This window comes from Pleurodeles waltl, chromosome 2_2 (genome assembly GCF_031143425.1).
Source record: "Pleurodeles waltl isolate 20211129_DDA chromosome 2_2, aPleWal1.hap1.20221129, whole genome shotgun sequence".
In the NCBI taxonomy this organism is placed as follows: Eukaryota; Metazoa; Chordata; class Amphibia; order Caudata; family Salamandridae; genus Pleurodeles; species Pleurodeles waltl.
Genome location: NC_090439.1, coordinates 7,257,106 through 7,280,481, shown reverse-complemented (window position 1 = coordinate 7,280,481; position 23,376 = coordinate 7,257,106). Strand labels below are relative to the sequence as shown.

At 43.1% G+C, this 23,376-nt stretch overlaps 1 protein-coding gene across 1 annotated transcript in view; it reads right to left on the bottom strand.

Moving 5' to 3' along the window:
* Window positions 1–944, bottom strand: part of LOC138279655 (cytosolic non-specific dipeptidase-like) — a 280,513-nt gene extending 279,569 nt beyond the window's left edge. The window contains exon 1 of the mRNA XM_069219419.1: window positions 842–944. Coding sequence (XP_069075520.1) covers window positions 842–844 — 3 coding nt within the window. The 5' untranslated portion in view covers window positions 845–944. The remainder of the gene's footprint in view (window positions 1–841) is intronic.
* Between the last annotated feature and the right edge of the window lie 22,432 nt (window positions 945–23,376).

Sequence of the window (23,376 nt, the reverse complement as noted above, 5' to 3'; positions counted from 1 at the left end):
ACGACTCCTCTGTTGAAAATATCCCTGAATGCCAGAATTCCATCACGGTGGAATTGGTGATAAATACTGATTACCCATTTCCCAGGGTAAAACATGAAGTTGTGCTGTATACCAGAAATTAACCCTGTTTATCGGTCAATCCTGTGTGGAAGTACTAACGCAGTTTTGCCGCATTAGTTATAATCAGGGTCACTGGATAAGCGATTCTGCAGCCCCAGTGTTTTCTGCATAGTTATGGATTTGCAGCGTTTTCTACATAATCCATCAACTTCTCCACAATCTGCAGATTTTAACAAAAAAAGTGTGTCGAGCTCCCACGGATTAAAATTTACTAAAAACGCTGTGAAATGTGTTCCCACACAGCGGAAGGCCATGCGCAGAACTGGACTGATCATTTCTCAGTTTCTTAGTGGTGTGCTTGGATGTTAAACTGGTGCTAATGACAAAATAATTTAGTATTACTGTTATAGAATGTGTCGCATAACGACGCATAATTTGCATTTTGTGCCACACAATTTCGTTAACCCTGCTGCTTTAATTTGTTCCTCCTCTGTCGCATAATTCCAGGGTCCTTGAGTATAACGAGGACCCTACAATGACAAAAGTCGATCATTGCCAGTCAATTCCATTGACCACTTGCAAAGTACAAGCCACAAAATGATTTGTCCATTAGATTCCAGAAACTTTGCACTTGAACAAAAAAACTCGATCAAATGTTTGTTTTGCGCCAGCCCATTTTATATAAACATTTGTGCAACAGGGCAAAAATGGATGAAAACATTGTAAACCATTGAAAAGAGTATTATATAATACAGACTGAAGGAAACACCTCAGTACTCACCATTGTGTTAGAGGTTTGCAGACCTTACTTCCTTTCGGTGCAGCCTACTCTGTTTGCCTTCTGAAGCTGCCAACAGCAACCCGCCTTCTTTTATTTCACCTTCAACATACACAGATCTGAGCCATGCCCTTCTGCTTACCCCGGTGGGTGTGACTAATGGCTCCAAATGACAGCTACTTTTCTTTTTCTGAGAAAGTAGGTGTGCAGTAAACAAAGCAAACAAACATTAGACCGGGTCCCTGATTCCCGAGTTTACCTTGCTAAACTGATTAAGCAGTTAATTTAACTTATTTAACCCAGAAAGTAATAAACACCAGTGGCGTCCCTCTGAGAGGTGGAAGAACTGAGGTGATCCCAGCTTTCATACATGCAGAGGAAGAGGCCACTTGTTCCCACTAGGGGGCATCATTACACTTTTAAAACACAATAGTCCTGCCTGTAGGAATTCTATGGAGTTTTTAAGTAAAGTGTACAGGGTAGTAGGTAGGTTACCCAGCTGACAAGTTGTCCTACAATGGTGGCCATTATAAGGAAGCTAAACAAAATGAAAAATCAACACAGCTGTTATAAACGAAGTAGCATATAAATGTAGCCCATTTTAATCTTTCAGTCAGCTTTTTAGGACTTGCTGGCAGACAGTTTTTTGCTGCATATTTATGAAAAACCTCTGGTGGACCATACCAAAAAATTACAGTGGCTTAGAGCCCATCCATTGCTTCCCATTGGTTACCTCTTGTTACTCTCATTTGCTTGCTATTTTTTCCATGGGTTTCCTTCCTCTTCTTCTTTGGCCCTCTCCTGGCTTCCAGGGCTCACACTCTTTACTATCCTTTTGATTGGAAGACTTGTATCTTTCCACTGCTCACAATGACAGGGCAATGTTTATCTTTTTCTTCCAGCACTCAATGAGGGTGCATGTGTGTGTGCTGCTCCTCCCCGAATACTTGACCCCCACATACTCCATGTTGCTCCCCCTCAGCTAACTCTCTCCTCGTGTGCTACTTATCTCGGTAAAACCCACCCCTAGCCCTATTTGCTTTGTGTTACTCGCTCCATTCTTCCTTTTTACATTGTTTTAGCTAGTTTTCCTCTGAACTCTACCTCTTGCCATCAGGCATCAAGCCTGGCAATCAGGACTGAAGGAACACACAAAATATTCTTATAGACATGAACGTAATTTCTGTCTTCCGCTGCCCCAAAAATTATCCAGGACATATTTTTACTCTTTGGCTGTACTCATTTGAGGGTTGGGTAAACACATTTCCAGGGCCCTCTTTAGCTCCAAATGTACCACTGACAACAGCTTTTAGAACAATGTTACGGGCAATGCAAGCTCTTGAGAGCTGAAATATCAGCAGACATTTCAGTTTGTAATAATACCGATTTTGTCTAGTTACTTTGCTCCAATGTCCAGGAAGGCCTGGTGCAACTTGCAGAAGCTTTTGAGTGATGTTCTTTCTATGGTTGCTAATTTAGGTAATGATTCCAGTGTCAAATAAGTAGGTCATGTTTGCCTAATCTCATCAACAAGCTCGTCACATGGCTCCAGCTCTTTAGAGGTTGCCTCAGTCTCGTGGCTTAAAAGTAGAGAATGTTTCAGTAGGTTGGGTCCTCTGGTAGAACAGTCCTAACCGGTGCCCATTTCAGGGTAAAGTTCTGTGTTGGTAGTCGCTCAGTCACTCTGCTTTGCTAAAAATTTATTCATGGAATTATCTTTCTGAAATGGGGTTATTTGTTCAAACTCAAACAAAACACCAAGGTTTGTCACATCAGATACTGTGACTTAGTTTGCTGCTAGGAAGCTATATAAAAAAACCATTTCCAATACAATAGGTCTCACATTTGCTTGAAGTATAGCTATTGGCATTGCAAATTCATAACTGGACTTTTCTTGCCACATAAATTGGTCCACCGTGCCTCATAATTTTGTCTTTTCTTACCATATAATTCCAGTGGCCCTGCATATAACTAAAGCACTTCCATTTACCGTTGTCCTCAATCTGCAGCAAAAAATGAAAATGTTGCCATTTAGCATCTTCATTTCAATCTGCCATGTTAATTCCAGTGGAATACCACTTTCACCACCATTACCATCAGAGTTACTGGCTAACACAATTCCACAAAAAAGACACAAGGCAGCCACAGAGGAGAAATAGACTAGAAGGGTCACCCATACATATCAAGAGTGTTCAAACAGTCATAGTGCAATAAAGATGTTAAGCTGGCCTGAATTATGTTCATAATTGTAATAAGAAGATATTATTAAAACATATAAAATTATCACATAAACCTTTACCAGAAATAAACGTTTGGCATTAGACTGTAATGCTCAAAACAGCCCCTAGAGGGCACCTTAACAAAAATATAATTTGTAAGATACATGGTCCTGTAACCATATTGTAAACCCCTAGAGGGGATAACCCCCCTAAAAAAAACCAGGAGAAAGTATTGCAGTGTATCCATGTACTTAGCCCCTAAAAGACATTTTTAGGGATAACAGGCCCTTTGCCATAATATTATAAACAAGGCCTACAGCACACACAAAGGGACCAACCACTAGTCTTTTGTCACCCCAGATTTCTTGGAGCCTTGACAGTGGAAGGGAAGAACTTTTCAGAACCAGATGCGGGGATAGTATAAGGAATCCTCCCCACTTCAAAGGCTGGCTCCAGGTATAAATATAGGACCTCCAGAGCCACTCTTCAGTACACTCCTGGACCTGTGGAAGACTTCAGAAAGACCCCCAGAGGACCACTCTGTTGCCACAAGAGGACTGCCCTGCTGCTTGAAGGCCTGTCTTACTGCTTGAAAAGGAACTGGGCCATGTTCTTGAACCCAGGACAACCAGAAGGAACTCCAAGGGCTAGTTGACTGGCCTCCTTTGTGACCTACAGGGACATCACACGCTTCAGAAACCATTCACCCTGCATCCGGCCTCTGTTGGAGTGATCCCTACCCCTCCAAGTGGTGCTCCTTAGGTCCTTGACCTTGGAAGTGGTGCTAAAGGTGCTTCTCCAGATAAAACCTGAAATGTGGGACCAAAAAGTGGCCTGAGAACAGACAGGAGACTGGGACGTACAGCCGAACTTCGTGGGAGCTCCCGCTAAGACCTCTTAGCAATAGTATCTGACCAAATAAAGCTCTTTTCTGCTACAGACTACAGCTCTGCTCTACTGGTGATTTTTGACTTCAAAAGTATTGTCTAGTACAAAGGTAAAAATGTTCACCAGACTCGACAGCGAGCTTCTCCCTGTTGACAACAACCACTTCCTCTTCCTGGAATTCTAGCTTTTTCCTCTCAAAGCTTCTCCCTGCCATCATTGATGGCTTCACTTAAACTTTGTTGAGTGGCTCCCTGATGACACCAATGACTTCTCAGATACAGCCTGCTGCTCCCCTGAAATCTAACTTCTCCTGAACTATTCTTCAAGAAATTTCCCAAGTTAAATTTTTAAAATTCATACCTTCGGTTTTACTGATTGAATTTAAGTCTTTTTGTTGTTATTATTTTAATCATTTTATTTCACTCTATTTTTCTAAATTGGTCGGGATAAGCCTGCCTACTCTTGTACCAAGCTACCAGAGTGTTAAGTACTGGCTACTTTAATGACTTTTGTGGTTCATTCTGACAAAGATTGTGGTTGTTGCCTGGGTAGGGCCCCCCCTTCAACCAATAACCCAATTTCTTACACTAGCGTTTTGTAAAATTACTTGTGCTCCAGAAAACTCTCTTTAGTCTTGATGATGACCTGGGCCTTGACATAGGGTCAAAACACCATCAACAGCTTTACAGCATAAAATATTGTTAGATACATAACTGAAAGAAGTCCATATATGGTTCTCTGAACTTTATTGATTTAAAACACCTCTTTTCAATAGAATTACCACAGTCTTTTAGGCCTTTGGTCATCTTTTATGTGTGGACACTTTTTGCCCCACTATTTTCTCACTTTCAGCACCGTTTGTTCACTATATACACTCAGCACACATTTTAATATGAATTAATATTCTTCTATTCTCTTATGCAACTAAAGCCTCTATACATTTTCTAGTCTGCTTAAAAGTTGTCATGTACATTAACTTTGGTGTTTTTTACATTCTTTTACAATACATTATGGGTGTAGGAAATGTGTATTTTCTGTATGGCCACGCCATAATTTTCACCTTTTGCTGGATCCTATATTTTTGCTGGCTTTAGAACTCTGTGTGCTTTACCCTTGCTAACTAGTAGTAAAAAGTTTGTGCTTGCCCTTTAAACATGGTTGAATTACCATACTGCTAGATGGTATATTTACCTTGCCTATTAGTCCCTGGTATATGATTTAGACTAGACCTAGACCCTGGAAGTTAAATGATACTAGTGGACTGCAACATCTATTGTGTTATCTCCAATAGTAGCAGTCCAAACCTGGCTACAGGCCAACCACAGTAGCCTGACTGCAACAGTCTAAACCATGCACCGTGAGCATTCCCAAAAACCCTTGATGTAGATCAAAGCATTCCTTTTAAATATTAGCGCGTCACTCCTATGTAGGCCTTGCAGCCATCAAGGAAAAGTGCATGGTATTGAAAAGTAAAACCTATATACATTTAACATTACCATGTTACTACAGAGACAAGGCTCAACCAGCTGTTTTCACAGTGGGAGACCTAGCTGTGCTATTTAGAAAATCTGAGTACAGATTAAAAGATGAATACTGTATGTCAGAAATGGGACTAGCTAGAAAAATAAACAACTATTTTAATAGTTATTAAAAATCCAATTCAGTGGTGAAGTAGGATTTTTTTTAATAAACATTAAGGAAAGTAACTTTTTTAAAATGTGCCTTCTTTCTGCCTGATGTTCTTGAAGGCTTATTTGCTTTAGTTCTGTATCTTCTCCAAGCCAGTAATTACCCTTGAATTGGTGTGAATAGGTATGAAATGCCTTAATGGAGCAAACAATAGGCTGACCTGAATGAGCAGAGATGACTCCTCTGAACTGCACAGGATATGCAGGGTGGGAGCTATGAGCATCATTTTGAAACTACAATGTCAAATCCTGCTTGAGTGTCTGCTTGACAGGTTCAGACCTGCCAACTTCAACAAAAATCTCACAGTGTGAGAAGGGGACAGGGCCTTGGGGGGCAGTGAGGTGGGGGTGGGTCTGGTACCAAGAAGCACCTGAGAGACATTTTGGCCCCCACCCCTGGCCCCAAACGCCCTCCTCGAAAAAAAAAAAAAAAGGCTTGCTGAGGCTGTTACTGTAGCGCCGCACCGCGCGGCGCGAGCCGAGTGTTCGGCACAAGCCGGGCGTTCGGCTCGGGCCGCGCATCACGTTTCTAAGACGCGGCGCGCCCCGAGCCTTTCCTGTACTTTACGAGGCCCCAGACCTTACATGGGGCCTCGCACTGCTCTCTCCCTCCGCATTTTTGGGTTCTCCTGACCCCTCTTACCTGTTCTTGTTTCTTCTTTTTCTTCTTTCTTCTTTCTTGGGTTTTTGCTGCACTTTCCTTTATGTCTTTTCCCCCTTCCCAGGTTACCTTTTTCTTCCCAGCATTCCTCATTCCCTAGTCTCTATGGTTTCTACTCTATTCTGTTCTATCTACTTTTCCCTATCTAAGATGGTGTCCTTTTTCTTCCTGTGGGTCACTTCCTGTTTTTTGGTATTTAAGGGCGGTGTTTTCTTCTCTTCTTTGCGCTGCAACACTTTCTATTCAGATGGTGTCTTCGCTCCTGATTTCCTTGCCTTTTGGTTCTGGAATTCGCCAATTCTGTGCTATTTGAATTCAGTTCTTTTTGATTCCTGTTCTTTTGTTCTTGTTTTCAGGAATCATTCTGTTGGAGGTTTTTTCCCCTTTTTTGGAAGGTTTTTTTTCCCTCTGCCGCTGTTTTCTGAAGGTCACGGTCTGTTCTTGGCGTTTCCATTGCCTACAGCACCGTGGCTACCAGAAAGAGTCGCCCCTTTTTGGGCCAAAGCCGAACACTCAAGATCCACGCCACGAGATCTGCAGATTCCAGGCGCAAGCAGCACGTGAGTCGTGACAGTTGCTGATGTCCTGGGATGTTTTCACACCCATTAATGGACATCTGCAGTTAATAGTCTCTGAAAGTGAGCTAAAAAACACTGTTTACTGTGATTTCAGCTTGTTTTTCCTGCCACCATGTGATATTGGCTCCTCACTCGGTGATCGTGTGATGGAAGCCAATATCGTGTGTCACACGGTGGCACTGTGTAAATTGGCAGGTCTGCAGGTCTGTTGGCTTTTCATAAAACACTTACGGGAAAATTGAAAGGGGAGAGATGAGGATGCCAAGACAAGTCTTGTGGCTCCACTATTTGGTTGCTGAGGGACTCTTACTTTTGTCTTGGTTTGTTGTAGGTACATTGGCTTGTGATGTTATATGTGGGCTGGAATTAGGATTACAATACTCACCACATATACACTGAGGGACAGATGTATTAAAAAGTTTTGCACTCACAAACGGGGCGAATCGGTAAATTCGGCCGTTTGCGAGTGCAAAACAGTGGTTTGCGATGCATGAAATGCATTCGCAGACCACAAATAAGAAATCGCTAAAATTGCGATTTCTTGCATTGCGACCTGGAAATTGCGAGTTGCAATTTGCGACTCGCAATCTCCAGGTCGCAAGGCTATGCTTGAAAAAATCGCAAATTGCGATTTTTCCAAAAATGGCATTTTGCACTTGCAAAATACCATGAAATGCAACCAGGTGGTAACCTGGTGCCAAATTAAAAAATGCAGTAAAACTGCATTTTTAAATGTAACATGTAAAGCACACATGCCCTTTTGGCATGTGTGTACCTTACATGTTGAAAAAAAATATTTTGGGGTGCAGGAGAGGGGGCCTTAGGCCCCCAGCACCCACCCTGGCCTTTTGCAATTCCAAAATTACGATTTCTGGTTCAGAAATCCCAATTTTGGCAATGCAAAAAATTTGCAGCTATGGCCCAACAGGCCGGTATCGCAATTTGCGATTCAGTAATAGCATTTGCGATTTTTAAGAAATCGCTATTACCGATTCGCAAATGTGATACATGGCCCTTTGCGAGTCGGTAATAGCGATTTCTTAAAAATCGCTATTACTGAATCGCAATGGGCTGTGATGATACATCTGGCCCTGAGTCCTTAGAGCCTATGTTTAGTGTAACTGAAGACTTTTGCCATCTTGAAAATGCACAAAATGGGTAGGGCTGGCCCTGGGAAGCTTTACCTCATTGGTTAGGACGGGCCAAGGAGTTATTCTCATCCACTAGCTAGTGACAGGCATAAATATGGTGCCTCCACCTCAGAACGCTTTCTGAACCTGCAGAAGATCAGAAGAGGACTGGACATGTTGACTGTGATGTGAAAGAGCCCTAAAGAACTGGACCTGCACCCTCTTGTACCCAGGACCCAGGACAAAGAAGTGAACTCCAAGTAAAGTTGGATGTCTTCCTGTGTGACTACAGGGAGACAGAAAGGTACCATTCACCTTTTCCTGGGAGACCTGGTCTGGACCCTCCTATTGGTCTCTGTCTGCTATCCTGTGAGCCTCTAAGTGCCTACCTGATGTCCTGGAAGGTTTTAGAAGTGCATTACTTTGTTGGATTGGGACCTAAAAGACTAAGGGCCTGATTTAGATCTTGGCGGATGGACCACTCCGTCACAAACGTGACAGATATCCCGTCCGCCATATTACGATCTCCATAGGATATATTGGGGTCATAATACGGCAGACGGGATATGTGTCACGTTTGTGACAGAGTATTCCCCTCTGCCAAGATCTAAATCAGGCCCTAAAAGAGAAAGTAAACCTTTGACAGGGATGGACCTGTTTAGTGTATCCAACTTGCGCTTCAGACTCAAATTGCACCTAGGTCTACCATCATCACTGGCACTTTTTGATTTTTCACACTATTTTCCTTAAAACTTTAAGAATTCATATAACCTGCTCCCCTTATTGGAGTTCATTTTATTGATTAACTTTGACTCTTATTTTTCTAATTTGGTTTAGGGTTTTTAATGTTTTTTTATTTTGATGGTATTACTGTTAGGTACTGCATGAATACTTTACACTTTTCTCTAAGTTAAAGCAGTATGCTCTGTGCCACAGATACCAGGGGGTTAAGCTGAGGTTAATGTAGTTATTTGGAGAATTCACCCTGACAAGGGTTGTGATTATTCTATGAAGTTGGTTGTTGTCCACCCCAAATAATATTACTATTTTCTACATTGGGTATTGGCAAAGTATTTGGGGCATTTTTATTGAAAGTTCACCCAACACAGGGCACCAAGCAAATTTGCTGTGATGAATTGTATAACTAAGAGAGAGATGAACAGCACCATATCTACTAAGATATGGAATTCTTCATCTCTCTCACCAGTGCAGGATCCCTTGCATCATGGCACAAGGAAGCCTGCATTACAGGCAGGATTTTTTTGTGCAGAAGGGATACCTTCCTGCACAAAAACAATATTTTTAAGGAAAGGCATATTTATCTTTCTATGTGTGCTGCAGAATGTCCATGCTCCACCCTTGTAAATCTTACCTGACAAACATACGCAAGGCATCGCAATGACCTGCATTGCACAAGTATATATTTACTAATCCAGCAAAGCTACTCAAATTGACTTTGTCTGGCTTAGTGATTGCGTCAGTGCTACACCAAAAAAGTGACACAACCCTGACGCAAAATCATAGTAAAACTGGACCTTTATTTCTTGCTATATTGATACTTATATAGACATTGTTGCTAATAACTATTAATCCCTCTGTCCATTTGGGCTCCCTTGGTATATATATGATATCCTTTAAGAAGGAGCTTCGCTCAATCTCTGCAGAAGTACATTGTAGTCCACATAATAAAAGTTCTGCCACACACGGATTGTTGGACTTGTTTGGTTTTCTTGGCCTCAGTAGGTAACCTAACACATATGAGAAGATAGTCTATTCCTTGCGGGTGTAACGCTTGACCAATAAAGCATGACAGTAAAAGCATGAGCACTCCACCAAACACCATGTGCTCATGCAGCTGAGGGGTGATGACAGTTTAAAAGCAATATTTTAAATTCATCTGCAATTCATCTGAAGATCAATCTCTACCGTATGTCTTTTAAGCATTGAGGTGTTGATACTCATGTTCATTTCCCGTAAAATGCATTCTTTCTTTCAGTGACATTGATAATCAAAAATGTACATTAGCATGAATCAAGCACGCCATGTGTCTTATCCAGGTGGCTGGTTGAAACCTGTTCGGTATAAGTCAATAAGGACGCTCAATGAAGGACCACACGCCAATTATAAATACAATTTAGCTTTACTAGAATTACAGGTAAATGTAGGCATTTAGCACATTAATAATAGTAGAATAAGAATAGCAATGAAAAGCATCTATTTAGATATAAGTACACTACAAAAAGCATTTATGCATATATATAAGCAAAAAGTTAATTGACAGATATAAGGTTTGATTAACTGTATACCAAAATGCATCACACTACGATGTTCAGGAAGCAAAATATAAATTAGTTGAATACTTCAGATAAGCTTTGATTTACTGCACATCAAAATGCATGTTTCAATTACTGCAACAGGCTCACACTACGATGTTCAGGAAGCAAAATATAAACAAGCTGAATACTTCAGATAAGCTTTGATTTACTGCACACCAAAATGCATGTTTCAGTTACTGCTGCAAGCTCACACTACGATGCTTAGAAAGCAAAATATAAACGAGCTGAATACTTCAGGTTATAAACACAGTGCAAGCATAAATAATCAATCATGATAATATAGCAGAGAAACAAAGGCCTTTCTTCCCTGTGTGGAACTTAACTTAGTCCATGAAATGCTGGGAAGCCCTCTACCGCCTGCTTGGACCTCTCTCCCCCTCAAGCATCATGGTCAGCAAAACAGGGAGGCAGAGCTGGGCCATGGCAGCTTTCACAACTCCATCTGCGAGCTTCAAATCCCTCACCCACATTTCTGTGCTTAAATAACTTGAAGCTTGGATTCTATCTCATTCTGGCAATTTCTAGCTATGTTATCAGTACTTGCCTGCTCTGCCCTTCTCCAGCCTTTGTTTTCATTCCATCTTCTCCCTGTACTCTCGTTCTCAAGGTTGAGACAGAGTCTTCTACACAAACAAGCTCGAAAATAATATCATGAACTTTTCCACATTGTTTGGGGGGGGGGGTTCAGCAGGCATCACACTCATCTACACTGCTCAAGCTAATTAACCCTACGCGTCACAATGTCTTCTGCACCTTTCCCTATACAGATCACCATGCCTCCAAAAGGGAGGATAAGGGGTTCATGGATGTTGACTCGTCTAAATGGCAGGCGTAGCGGAATTTACATCACACATCCAAGGCATTGACAACACATGGTAGACCCCTGGTACCACCCTTCAACCGCTACTGCCTCTTTTTTGCAGTTGAGAGTTTAGAAGAAGGACAAGGAGTGCCAAAAACATTAGATTAGAGCCCTGACTACTTTTCTTCCCTCTCTACATGAAATTTGAGACCGGGGTAGCAAAGACAATATCAGGGGTACAAAATGGAAGCCAGGGTTAGCAATTATTGGCTACCACTAATTGACATAAATGGATCGCTTTGCCTTGCTTGCTATATTTGCATCATCCAAGACAGTAGGGAGACTAGATCGGCGTAGATATGTCAAAATGAGAAGAGATTTCGTAGTGGTCTCAATTTCTTTTATTGCAACACACTTTTCATTACCCTTAAAGTTTTCAGGCAAAGCTTGCCCATTAACTAATGTATATATTGATGCACAGCTCCCAGGAAGTTTGGTGTGTTGGTTCTTTGCCAACTAATATCTAAATATTGAAGAACTTTAAACAGTATTGTTATATTTTGAAATCACTTGTGTGAAAGCTGAATGTATTACTAATGATTTATATGTATTATGGGTTAAGAATTTGCATGCATTTTGACTAGTAGAGAAAATAATGTGTAATTTGGAAAATGTGCCCACTTGGGTGACCGCCATAAAATATGTAATACCTCTAATAAGTGCATAATATTAATTGAGGTGCATGTATTAAGAAAATTGTAGTAGTATGTCATATTAATGATTATATGCTATGTATTTGCTTATCAACTATAGGCGTTAAATTAGCGAGGCTTGGGCCTAGTCTGCACAACCTCATATTATGCTGCAATGTTTAATAAAATAGTGGGAAACTATGACTTGAGACCTGATGTTTCTAATGTTCCCACTGTGTTGACCAAACTTTGCAGATGTCTTTAACTTTCTCATGAGAACTACCTGCTAGAATGATTTGTAGTAGAAATGTTTATTTTGTATAGTTTGATGCATGAGACAGCGATGTTCCCAGGAGCTAAAAATGGATTCACTGACTATTGTACGGATCGCTACAAAAAGGTTACCTGACGAGTCTGACGATGGGAACAAGAGAAGAGGAGTCAATTATCGACGTGTGAAAGACAGTTTAGTTATATCTTTGATTTGGGTTTTTATTTCTATTGGACTAATTATAAATGTACGATTTTCTGACCAATGGCAATGTGGGGAGTTCTTTAGGACATTTTAACTTAGCCTGGTTGCACAGAAGAGAGAGGCGCTCATTCTATTTTGACTTTCCCCACAGTGGTTCGTTTGAGGAGCTGAACAGTTCCTAATGATTTATTTCCTATCTTTGACTTTATTGCTTACATTTCTGATGCTGAATGCTGATCCCTTAGATATTGCTCTTTACATGGTTCAGGTAGTTTACAGTCTCCTTGTCTGAACCATTCCCTTTCACTGCCCGTTGCTAATGCTGACCGAACAGATGCCCAACTGACTAAGAGAATTGCAGCTTGCTGATCCATATGAGGAGAGGTATTACAAAATGCTACTGCCAATGTGATAGTTTTGTTCCTTGTTTCTAGGTACCAACCACTATTTTGATAGAGGCATAGTTAGATGTTTTTCAAATTAACTTTGACTAAATTGTTTTGCATGAAGTCCAAACATGCTATTCTAATCAGAAGGTTGGTTAGGGAGCCTGTAAATGTTAACAATTTCAATTAACAAAGAATTGATGTATTCAACCGCTGAATCTAGATGTGTGTCTTTTGCACAGTTATTCTTGCTATTAATTTGTACTGTGACTCTCAAATGCTTAATTGTCAATGCCTTGACTAAATTGAGATTCTTTAGAAGATTTGGTCTACGGTGTTATTCATATAAGCTTATCATTTCGCGTTGAGATTCATTCATGTGACCTTAGCATTGTTATTATAGGGAAATAAAATTTCTAACCTTAACATAAAGGTGTGGTTATTTGCAGCCAAATGCGTCAAGGTGTGTGAAGTTTACTGACCCCAAAGAGTATTTGATGTTTATTGATTATGATATTGCACTTGCATTGAGTTAAGGACTTATGGTGGAATCACTCTAAGCGTAGTCAAAAGGTCAATCGAACCTCTGATGCGTCCCCTTATAAATTAAAATCAAAAGACCAAATAAGGACAGATGCGCAAACACTTGCACAATATGTATTTCTGATGCCTTGTGATCATTTTTTCACATTTGCGATGAAAGCACAATGGTAATTTGTCTTATGGCTATTTGTGAAATCCACTTGCATTGTGCCACATTCCAACATTTTGCTCAAACCTTGGAAGTCACATTACTGTACAGCAATATTGATATTCTTAGCATTTTTAATATCTTTTTAGGTCTGACTTGCTTGAGACCTTTGAAGAGCTTTGACCTGTTATTAGTATTGTCTGCTTTTAACCATGCCCACATCATGCTCATCAGTTTCACTCGTTCGTGTGGTTGCCTTTCAAAAAAAATCCTTTTTTATCATTGGTAAATGCTTTCCGTTTGTCCCACCTTCGGGAGGTTTTGTTACCGCCACTGCAGACTGACCCTTTTATGTGGATAGTTGCACCATTGCTGATGTGTTTGACTGTGAGCGAACTTCTTTTTCCCATTTGTGTTTCTCTTTCGCGCTCATGCTGGCCATGGCACTTTGAATCGGCTCACTTAGGTCAACTGTTTTACTTTTCATTTTCAATTTATGTGGGAAGAAAAGTCCAGTTACGAATTTGCAACGCCAATAGCTCTAACTGAAGCAAAGGTGAGACCGATTGTATTGCCAATGCTTATTATTATAGGCCACGAGCCTATAGAGAGATGGAAGGTCGACTAGAAAGATCTTTTAAGATCCCTCCTGCACTGGGGGTAGACGTCATCCACGGTTATGTGGTAATTCCTGCTAGTTAAAATGAATTTGTTCTGGTCAGGACACTTCCCATAAACCAGATCTGGGTTTTCTGCTGCCCAGGGTAAGGTTGATCGTTTCCTGAAGCCCTAATGTCACCACACACTGGAATATGCGCTTACCAAGTGTCCTCAAGAAGCTGCCATCTTCTTAGGAAATAAAAGTCCAAAATGCAAAAACTCTCCACGCTGGATAAAGACTTCAAATGAATTAAGAAAGCCAGGAGTCATTGACCTAAAAATGGATATCTTCTGGAGAGAAGTCAGGATCAGCAAGTGGATGAAGAGCAAAAACAGCTGAAGGAAAACACCTTTTTTAGCCCTTCGCCAGCCGGTATTAGCACTTGCCTGCATCTTTGTCATATACCCCCTGAGAAGACTTTTGATGACTGATATAGAAGTTGGCTGTGAGCTATAATGCTACAATGACGCCATTCTTCAACACTAAATGCGGGCATCCCTACAATTTTATGTTGGCTGGTGACCCCTCAGAGGTAAACTTAAGGTGGTGCGAGGCTTCCCCCAGGACTGAGGGTCTCATGATTTCAGCGGTCCTTTCACAGGACCACTGAAGCCGCTGCAGGCAAAAGGCCTCCACTAATGGAGGAACACTCACCACAACATTGACGCCAGCTCTTAATTGTGCCGGGGGAAATGTTGTGGTGCGTCGGGTGCAGCAGGACCCGTCGCACATTTCACTGCCTGAAATTTTGCAGTGAAATGCGTGATGGGGCTGTGCATGGGGGCCCCTGCACTTCCCATGCCAAGTGCATGGACAGTGCAGGGGCACCCAGTGGCCGCCCACAACCCCGATTTCGCCAGCCTTTCCATGGCAGTGTTTACCCACTGCCATGGAAAGGGTGACAGATGGGGACTCATAATCCCCAGGGCAGTGCTGCTTGCATCGCTGCCCTGGCCGTGTCAGCGGTTTGACTGTGGCGGCTCCACCACAGTCATAATGGGGCAGTTGGACCGCCCTGTCTGCAGCAGTCCCACCGCCATCATGAGGCTGGCGGTCTTAAGCCCGCCAGCCTCGTAATGAGGCCCTGGCCATCTCCCTGTGCCACTAGGCTTTCCAAACTTCTCTACAAACCCATCATTTTACAAAAAATGCAGACACTTAAGATGTGAAATAAAATCTTTAGAACAGAAACCAGAAATACTACTCACTTGGTGATATATCTATAGAGAATGAAGGGTGTGGTGCTAGGTTAGTTTGTGTAAGAAAACATTACTTTTACTGACTGAAACAAGACAGAAGCCCATATGCTAAAGAGCCAGCTCCAACCAAAAAAACAGCCAGGTGCAATTCATAGGCATTGAGACAGTGTGTTCACATCGGATGCTCTGATTTAATTAGAGAAATGTTGTTCCACGCTAATCTCAAAACACCATTATCTCTGTTAATAGAGCATATGGTATATAGAATGCGATGTGGTAGATGAATATTTGAGAAAAAGATCTGGCGAGGAAATGTGAATTTGTTTTACATGTTCACGTGCCTGCTGTTTGTGTTGACGTCTGCTTTTCTGTGATTGCTTTCTGAGCTGTGGTAGCATAGGACATATGTTGCGATTTACGCCTTTTGACTGTTGTCAATGTAATTGTTGTTTGCACTGTCTGCATTCCAGATGGAGCCTGGGTATTAATGTTTAAAGTCGCTGAAGGTGTCTGGAAACTTTTGCTCTCACGCCTTCGTGTTTAAACACGCATGGCCCGTTGAGCAGGCAGCTCATTGTTAACGCTGGACTGGCCTTGGGAAATCTGGTAGTGACCCAAGGGTTGACCTGACAGGCCAGTGTATGGCTGTTTTTGGTTGTTTATGGCCCGGTTTTATGGTCTCGTGAGCCGGTTTTTACTGTTGATTTCTTTGATATTCCACAAAAGTCGCCTGCGGCAAGCACGAATGTATGCGATCTCCCATACACTGTGAAACACCTATACAGCGTGTCTTTACACTTTTAAAACTGCCTCTAACATCAAATGTGGAACCATTTTTTTTTTAGCTATTTGGTTACCTTGCGGGGGGCTTTTATGTTATATTCTTATATTATATAAGCCTATATTCTTTCAACGTCCAACCCTGCGTCAGTCTATGTTTCCTTTTTGTGAATCCTGACTGCTTGGAACTATCTAAACAGCATAGATACAGGTGAAACTCCATGGAGGGGGGCATAAAGTGACGACCGTTTGAGTATGGACCAGCAATGCTTGTTATAGTTTGTTTTGTATAAGAGGTAAAGGTATCATCTATTTCCTATTGCCTCCCGGTCCACCTACGCAGCTGGGTCTTGTGGTCTGTGAATACCCAGTCATTAATTACCAACAGCTGGGAGGCCCAATAGTATTTAAGAATGTTGGTGTCCGCCAGTCCTCCATCTTACACTCCTCTCTGGAGTTTATTCAGATCCGGCCCTCCATCCCAGAGCAATAATCGGCCCTCTCTGTCCACTTTCTGGAAGAATGTGCGAGGAATAGGGAACGGTGTACTTTGTTGTCCATACAGTAGTCGGGGTAAAGCAATCATTTTATACAGGGCAGCTCTGTGGCCTTCGTCGCAATGGACCCTGTCTAGGATCGTGTATAGATTCTGTTTTAAGAATTCTTGTGCATCTCTAGTAATATGGATCCCCAAACAGGTGAAGCTTTCTGGTTGTATCGCAAGTGAGAATGCTCGGGGCAAGCGAGGCATCACCCTGCCAGCGGGATTAGGCATGACCTCTCCCAATTTATACAGTAGCCAGAATGATCCCTGAAGGTACTGAAAATCTTTAGAACTGTCAATCGAGAGGGTGGGGCTACTAAAGTACAAAAGTACATAGTCCGCATACAAGGAGATCTGCTCTTCCCTGCTCCCACCTCCCTCTATAACCCCAAAGAAGAGGGTCCGCCCACATCCAGGCTGCCAGGGGTTCTCTTGCAAGAGCGAATAACGTAGGGGACAACGGGCATCCCTGTCGGGTACATTTGCACAGACCAAATTGCCTGGAAAGGACTCTGTTGATCTCAACACTCACCAGGGGATACATATATAGAAGACAGCCCCAAGCGCAGAACTTAGAGCCAAAACCAAAACGTCTCAGAGAGGCAAACAGAAACTCTCACTCAAGCTGTCAAAAGACATTTGTGCATCTAGTGACAACAATATGGCAGGTTCATGTTTGGTTAGCCCTGTTAAGTATAATACCTCATAAAGTCTACGCAAATTCTGGTGTGTCCCTCTGTGAGGCAAAAACCCTGATTGGTTAGCTCTATCAATGTGGTGATCACTTTACGTGATGTTAATGCTAATACCTTTGCCAGCACCTTGGGTTCCACGTTGAGGAGAGAGATGGGGTGATAGGAGGGGCACTTTGTAGGTAGTTTATTTTTCTTTGTGATCACCGCGATCTGCGCCAATCTTTCGTCCATAGGGAGCTTGCCCATCCTTAAGGCATCATGATACATGGACAATAGATGTGCAGGCACCTTAGAATCCACCCCCCTTCTATTGGTAGGCCATTGGGTTCCGTTGCCTTCCCCACTTGAATGGGCCTCAGGGCTTCTATAATTTCAGCTTCGGAGAGAGCGCTCTCAAGTGTGTCCCTGTCAGCATCAGATAGGGTTTGGCCATAAATGTCCCTGAGGAACTCATCACACTCCTCTGATGTTACCCCAGAGGTAATTGAATAGAGAATCTCATAATATGTTGCAAAGACCTCCAGCACTTTGTCCTCTAATTCATGGTAGGCTCCTCTGGTGTCCAGAATTCGCAACACCCCATTTCTCCCCTGATCGAATTTCTCCAGCCATGCCAGTAGCCTGCCTGCCTTATTCCCAACCCCATAAAGTCATCTTTGTGTACCGAGTGTGTGTTCAATGGCTATGTCCTCAGAAAAGTGACCAAAACTCACTCTGCATAAGCCAAAGCCCATGACACCCCTGTGTGTTTGATTGATTTGGGACCACTGTCTCTAACTTTTCTGTTTCTCGCTCTATCACTTCGAACATAACCCATTTTTCTTTTTGTGCCCCAGCGATCATCAAGATTGCTTGGCCTCGAAGCATCGCTTCAAATGTCTCCCACAGTATATTAGGGGACTGGACTGTTCCTGAGTTTTCTTGAATGCATTGCTCCACCACTTTTTATGTTGTGACACTCTATTCTTATTTTTAAAGTACCAAGGGTCTATGCATGGTGTTGCCTCTGGCTTGGGGAACGCCCCCGGAATGTCAACGTCAGGGGTGAGTGGTCAGATATTTCACTAGCTCTGTGTCTGGACCCTGTAAATATGGAGGCCGTTGTGTGATGGGTCATTAAGAAGTCCAGCGGGAGGCACTAGAGTGGACCACTGAGTGGAATGTATACTGGCGGTCTAAGGGGTTATGCAATCTCCAAACATCCGTAAGGCCTAATGCATCCATGAAGGCTGGCAGGGGAGAGGGCTGCACCTCTTGGGTCCTCAGGCTCATTCTGTCTACCTGAGGGTCCATTACAGGGTTCTAGTCCCCCCCACCCATTCAATAGTATGCCCAGCGGCATCTTCACCAGTATGTCACTAAGGTCAGGTAGTGTTTGTGCATGCATGCTTGGTGGTATATAGACCATGCAGAAATTTAGGGCACATTCCTGCCAACTCCCGAATTGCACCAAATAACCCCCCACGGGATCGTGCCTAGTGGACTAAATTGAGTTAAAACAAATCTATGCTGAAGTGTATACATGTTCCAGATAAAATTATATGTCCTCATTGGTTAACACCAGTTCATGATTTCAAACACTAGTCTTTCCACAGTCCTGGTCAAATCTTTCACCCTCCAACAAATACATTGACATTGTTTAATGTCCACCTTCGTAACACCATACAGGGAGGTGGAGTCAATAAAAAAGATCTAGTCTACCCAACCTACCACAAAAGGCCCTAACATACATGAGCCGTGGAATTTTATCTGCCTGATCCAAAGATAAACATTTATTAATAATCTTGCTGTTTAAACAAATCTCAGGCAAATTCCAAATTCTGTGCCAAAGTAGGATAAGGCATATCTTAAACACCTCTTCAAGAAACAAGAGACCCAATTCCCTGTGCCACAAATTGGTAGAAGCACCTTGTGGAATGGAAAGGTACTTTCTCAGGCAGGCTTTTTCAGCATGCTGTAGTTTTTCTAAATTGGCATAGCCCCATAAGCCAGCCTCATATTGGGCGAGGGAGGTACATTTTGCCCTGCATAAAATATACAACTTCTTAAGTGGCTTGCTCCCTAATTTTGCAGAAATTATATTTAACACAGCAATTAATTTATTCATCTGCTTTGTTCTGTCTATGACCAACTGCCACCAGGTACATCAAACAACAGACCCAAGTAGGAGAAGGTGGATGTCATTGCAAGCTTAGTAGCCTTTACTTTAAAATGTTAAGACATCCACCTTTGGATCACATTTCATATTAAAGGTTTTTGACTGATTCACTCGCAAGTCTAAGGAAGTCAAACATTTCATGAATGAATCAAAGATTGCAGAGCCTTGGGAGTACAAACCAGGAATACTGGGTGGTCGCATACAGAAGTAGGGGTATTGGTCTCAGGCCAATTTGCGGAACGTCCATGCTTACTTCCGTAAGAACCTTGCTCAGATTGTTAATGTAAATAGTAAGGGCACCAGGACACAGCCCTGATGTACTCCACAGCCAATAATCAACTCCTGTGTACACTCCCCATGAATCCCAATCCTAACTCTGGCATTAGTGCCTGAATACATTCTCTCAAAACAATAATTAAGGGACGCTTAATGCCCATCCTAGTCATTATATTCCATAAATTGTCGTGGCTCACACAATTAAATGCAGGAGAAAGGCCCATGAATGCCAGATAAATAGGGCCTCCCCTTGCTCAACTGTATTTTCCGATATGGAAACTCAAATTGAGACATTGATCAACTGTTCCTACCTCTTTTCTGAAACCATACTGAGCCTCCAACATGATTTGTTTATCCTCAGCCCAGATCTCCAATCTAGAAAGTAGCATTCTTCCAGCCACCTTCAGGATTGAATCTAAGAGTGATATCAGGCAATAACATTTTGGGCCAGCCCTATCCTCTTTCTTATAAATTGGCACAATCACAGAGGTAGACCATGTTGATAGTGCCCCTAATTTTCCAATAGCTCTGAGAACATTGGTCAGTAGTGGCTCCCGAAAATCCATGTTAGTTTTAAAGAGGTTAATTGGGGTCTCATCAGGGGCTGGGGCACTTCCCGCCACGACTACTATTAATGGCAGTAGTTATATCATCTAAGGAGAAAACTAGGAAATCTGTTTCTTGATAGTTCTAAATGGTCCCTTGTCTTAAATTGCATAGTTCATAGAAAAATGGGCCTCCCAGGTTTCAGATGGAATGGCATCCTCAGTTGATGTTCTCTGAGGTAGGGACTCTTAATTATCTGCCCGAGGTCCCCCTATGTTTCAGTTTGCTACCAGCTATTAGGGCAACCATGTCAAAGTTTTTAGTTCCTTCGTCCTACCCCCCAGTGCTAACTTATAAGCCCATCTACAGGCTCCAACTTCATTGCTAGCTCTAAGGGGTCTATTCAGAGCTGCCTACAGTGGTGAACTGTAGGAAAGTACCATCTTTCTAAGCATGTTACCCCCAATTTCTGCTTGATTGTTAGTGTGTTATGACTGTGTCACTGGGATCCTGCTACTCAGGACCCCAGTGCTTATGGTTTGTGGCCTACATGTCAGTATGTTTTACTGTTTTGTCAGTATGCTTGACTGTGTCACTGGAGTCCTGCTAATCAGAACTCCAGTGCCTATGCTCTCTCTGTTTCCAAATTTCTCACTATAGTCTAGTGACTACATATTTCACTCCAGATTGGCATACTGGACCCCCCTTATAATTCCTAGTATATGGCACCTAGGTACCCAGGGCATTGGGATTCCAGGAGATCCTTATGGGCTGCAGCATTTCTTTTCCCACCCATAAGGAGCTCATACAAACACTTCTTCTGGACTGCCATTGCAGCCTGAGTGAAATAGTGTAAGCACTATTTCACAGCCAATTTTCACTGCACCAGGTCAGTTATAAGTCACCTATATCTCTAACCTTCAGACTCTGAAGGCTAGGTGCTTAGTACCTGTGTGTGAGGGTACCCATGCACTAGCAGAGGTGCCCCCACATTGTCCAGGCCCATTTTCCCAGACTTCGTGGGTGCAGGGACGCCATTATAAGTGTGCACTACATATATGTCAATACATAATATAGCCTCACAATGGTAACTCCAAATATGACCATGTGAGGTGTCTAGGAACTGGAAATTGTATCCCCAATCCAATTCTGGTATTGGGGGGGGGGGCAATTCCATGCACCCTGGAGGCTCCACCATGGACCCCCAATACTGCCAAACTAGCTCTCTGAGGTTTCACTGCAGCCCCAGATGCTGCCAGAGGCTTCTGCCCTCATGGGGCTTAAGCAGCTCAATCCGAGGAAGGCAGAACAATGCATTTCCTTTGGAAATAGGTGTTACAGGCATGGGAGGGGTATCATCCTAGAGCCTCTGGAAATGTTTGAAGGGCACAGATGGTGCCCTCCTTGCATAATCCAGTCTAAACTGGTTCAGGGACCCCCTGCTCTGGCACGAAAAAGAACAAAGGAAAGGGGATTGACCATTCTGTCCATCACCACCCCAGGGGTAGTGCCCAGAGCTCCTCCAGAGTGTCACCGGGTTCTGCCATCTTTTTTTCAGGGTGGTCAGGGAACTCTGGGAGCATCTGAGTGGCCAATGCCAGCAGGTGACGTCAGAGAACCCGCCTGATAGGTGCTTACCTGGTTAGGTGACCAATCCCCCTCTCAGGGCTATTTAGAGTCTCTCCTGTGGGTGTTTCCTCAAATTTGGTTTTGCAAGACTCCAGCAGGAATCCTCTGCAACCTCTGCTTCACCTTCTACCGTTGGATCAACCGCAGAATGGCTCCAGGAGCTCTACAACTGCAATAAAGTATTCAAGAAGGCTACTGCAACTCTGTAACTTCAGCTCCTGCCAGCAACTGCAACAGTTTCCAGGTTATGCACGCTCTGAGGACTGCCTGTCTTCATCGTGTACCAGAAGAATCGAAGGACTCTCCTGTGGAGTGACGGAGTCACTTACCTGCTTCAGCAGGCACCTCACTGCAGCAACGACTGGTACTCTGAGTCCCCTATCCTGATGACGAGCATGGATCCTGGAACATGGGTGGTGGACAGCAGTGACCCAGACTGTCCAAAGGTCCAACTGTCCAAATTTGGCAGAGGTAAGAGCTTACCTCCCCAAGCCAGACAGTGCACCAGTGCACCACGTATTTTGCAGCTTCTTGGGCTTCTGTGCACTTCTCCAAGGACGCTAACAGGGTGGGGGAGGCGTAGGAGAAACAGGGTCTTGTGCGCCAAATTATGGTGCTACGCTGTTTAGAGGCAGAAAAATGCCACTTAGCAGTGTAGCGCCATTTTCTGGCGCACAACCCGCCTGGACATGGCTCCTGTCTCAGTAATGACAGGAGTAATGCCCACCACCCAATGGCCATGCCCAAGGGACAAATGTCCACTGGGCATGGCCATTTGGGCCAGCACCATGCAGGGGTCCCCAAGTAAGGGCCCGAGTGGGGAAAAAAAAAAAAAAAAAAAACTTACTGGGACTTACCTCGGATGGGTCCCCCATCCTGTGGTGTCCCCCATCCTGTGGTGTCCCTCTGGTGTGGGTGGAGGTGGGTGGGGGTGTCCTTAGGGCCAGGGAAGGGCACCTGTGGGCACTTTCTATGGTCTCTGACCATGGAAATATGCCTACAGGTCCCCTTACGCCTGCCCATACCCAGGCGTGAAATAATGGCGCTAAGCAAGCTTAGCGCATTATTTAAGGCCCCTACCCCCCTGTGCTGGATTTTAGCACGGGGGGATAAATATGGCACAAAGGCCATATCGTTCCTTTCTGGACGGCAATGCCTACCTTACATCTCATTGACACAAGGTAGGTTTTCACATCCAGAAAACGACGTTAGCTCCATAACTTTGGCGCTAGACATGTCTAGCGCCAAAGTATAAATATGGAGTTAGGTTTGCGCTGAATTAGCGTAAAAAAATGATGTTAATTCAGCGCAAACCGAGTATAAATATGGGCCTAATACTATTAAAAGAGGCAACTGTGATGTAATTTAAAGGTTCAATGCCTCTAATCTTTAAAGCAGTATCTGGTGGATAATAGCTATGCTCTAAGCACTAGGGTCGCTTAACACAGTAGATTGTGTTTTAAAGTTTAAAAACAATGAACTTACAGTATTCGTGGATAAAAAA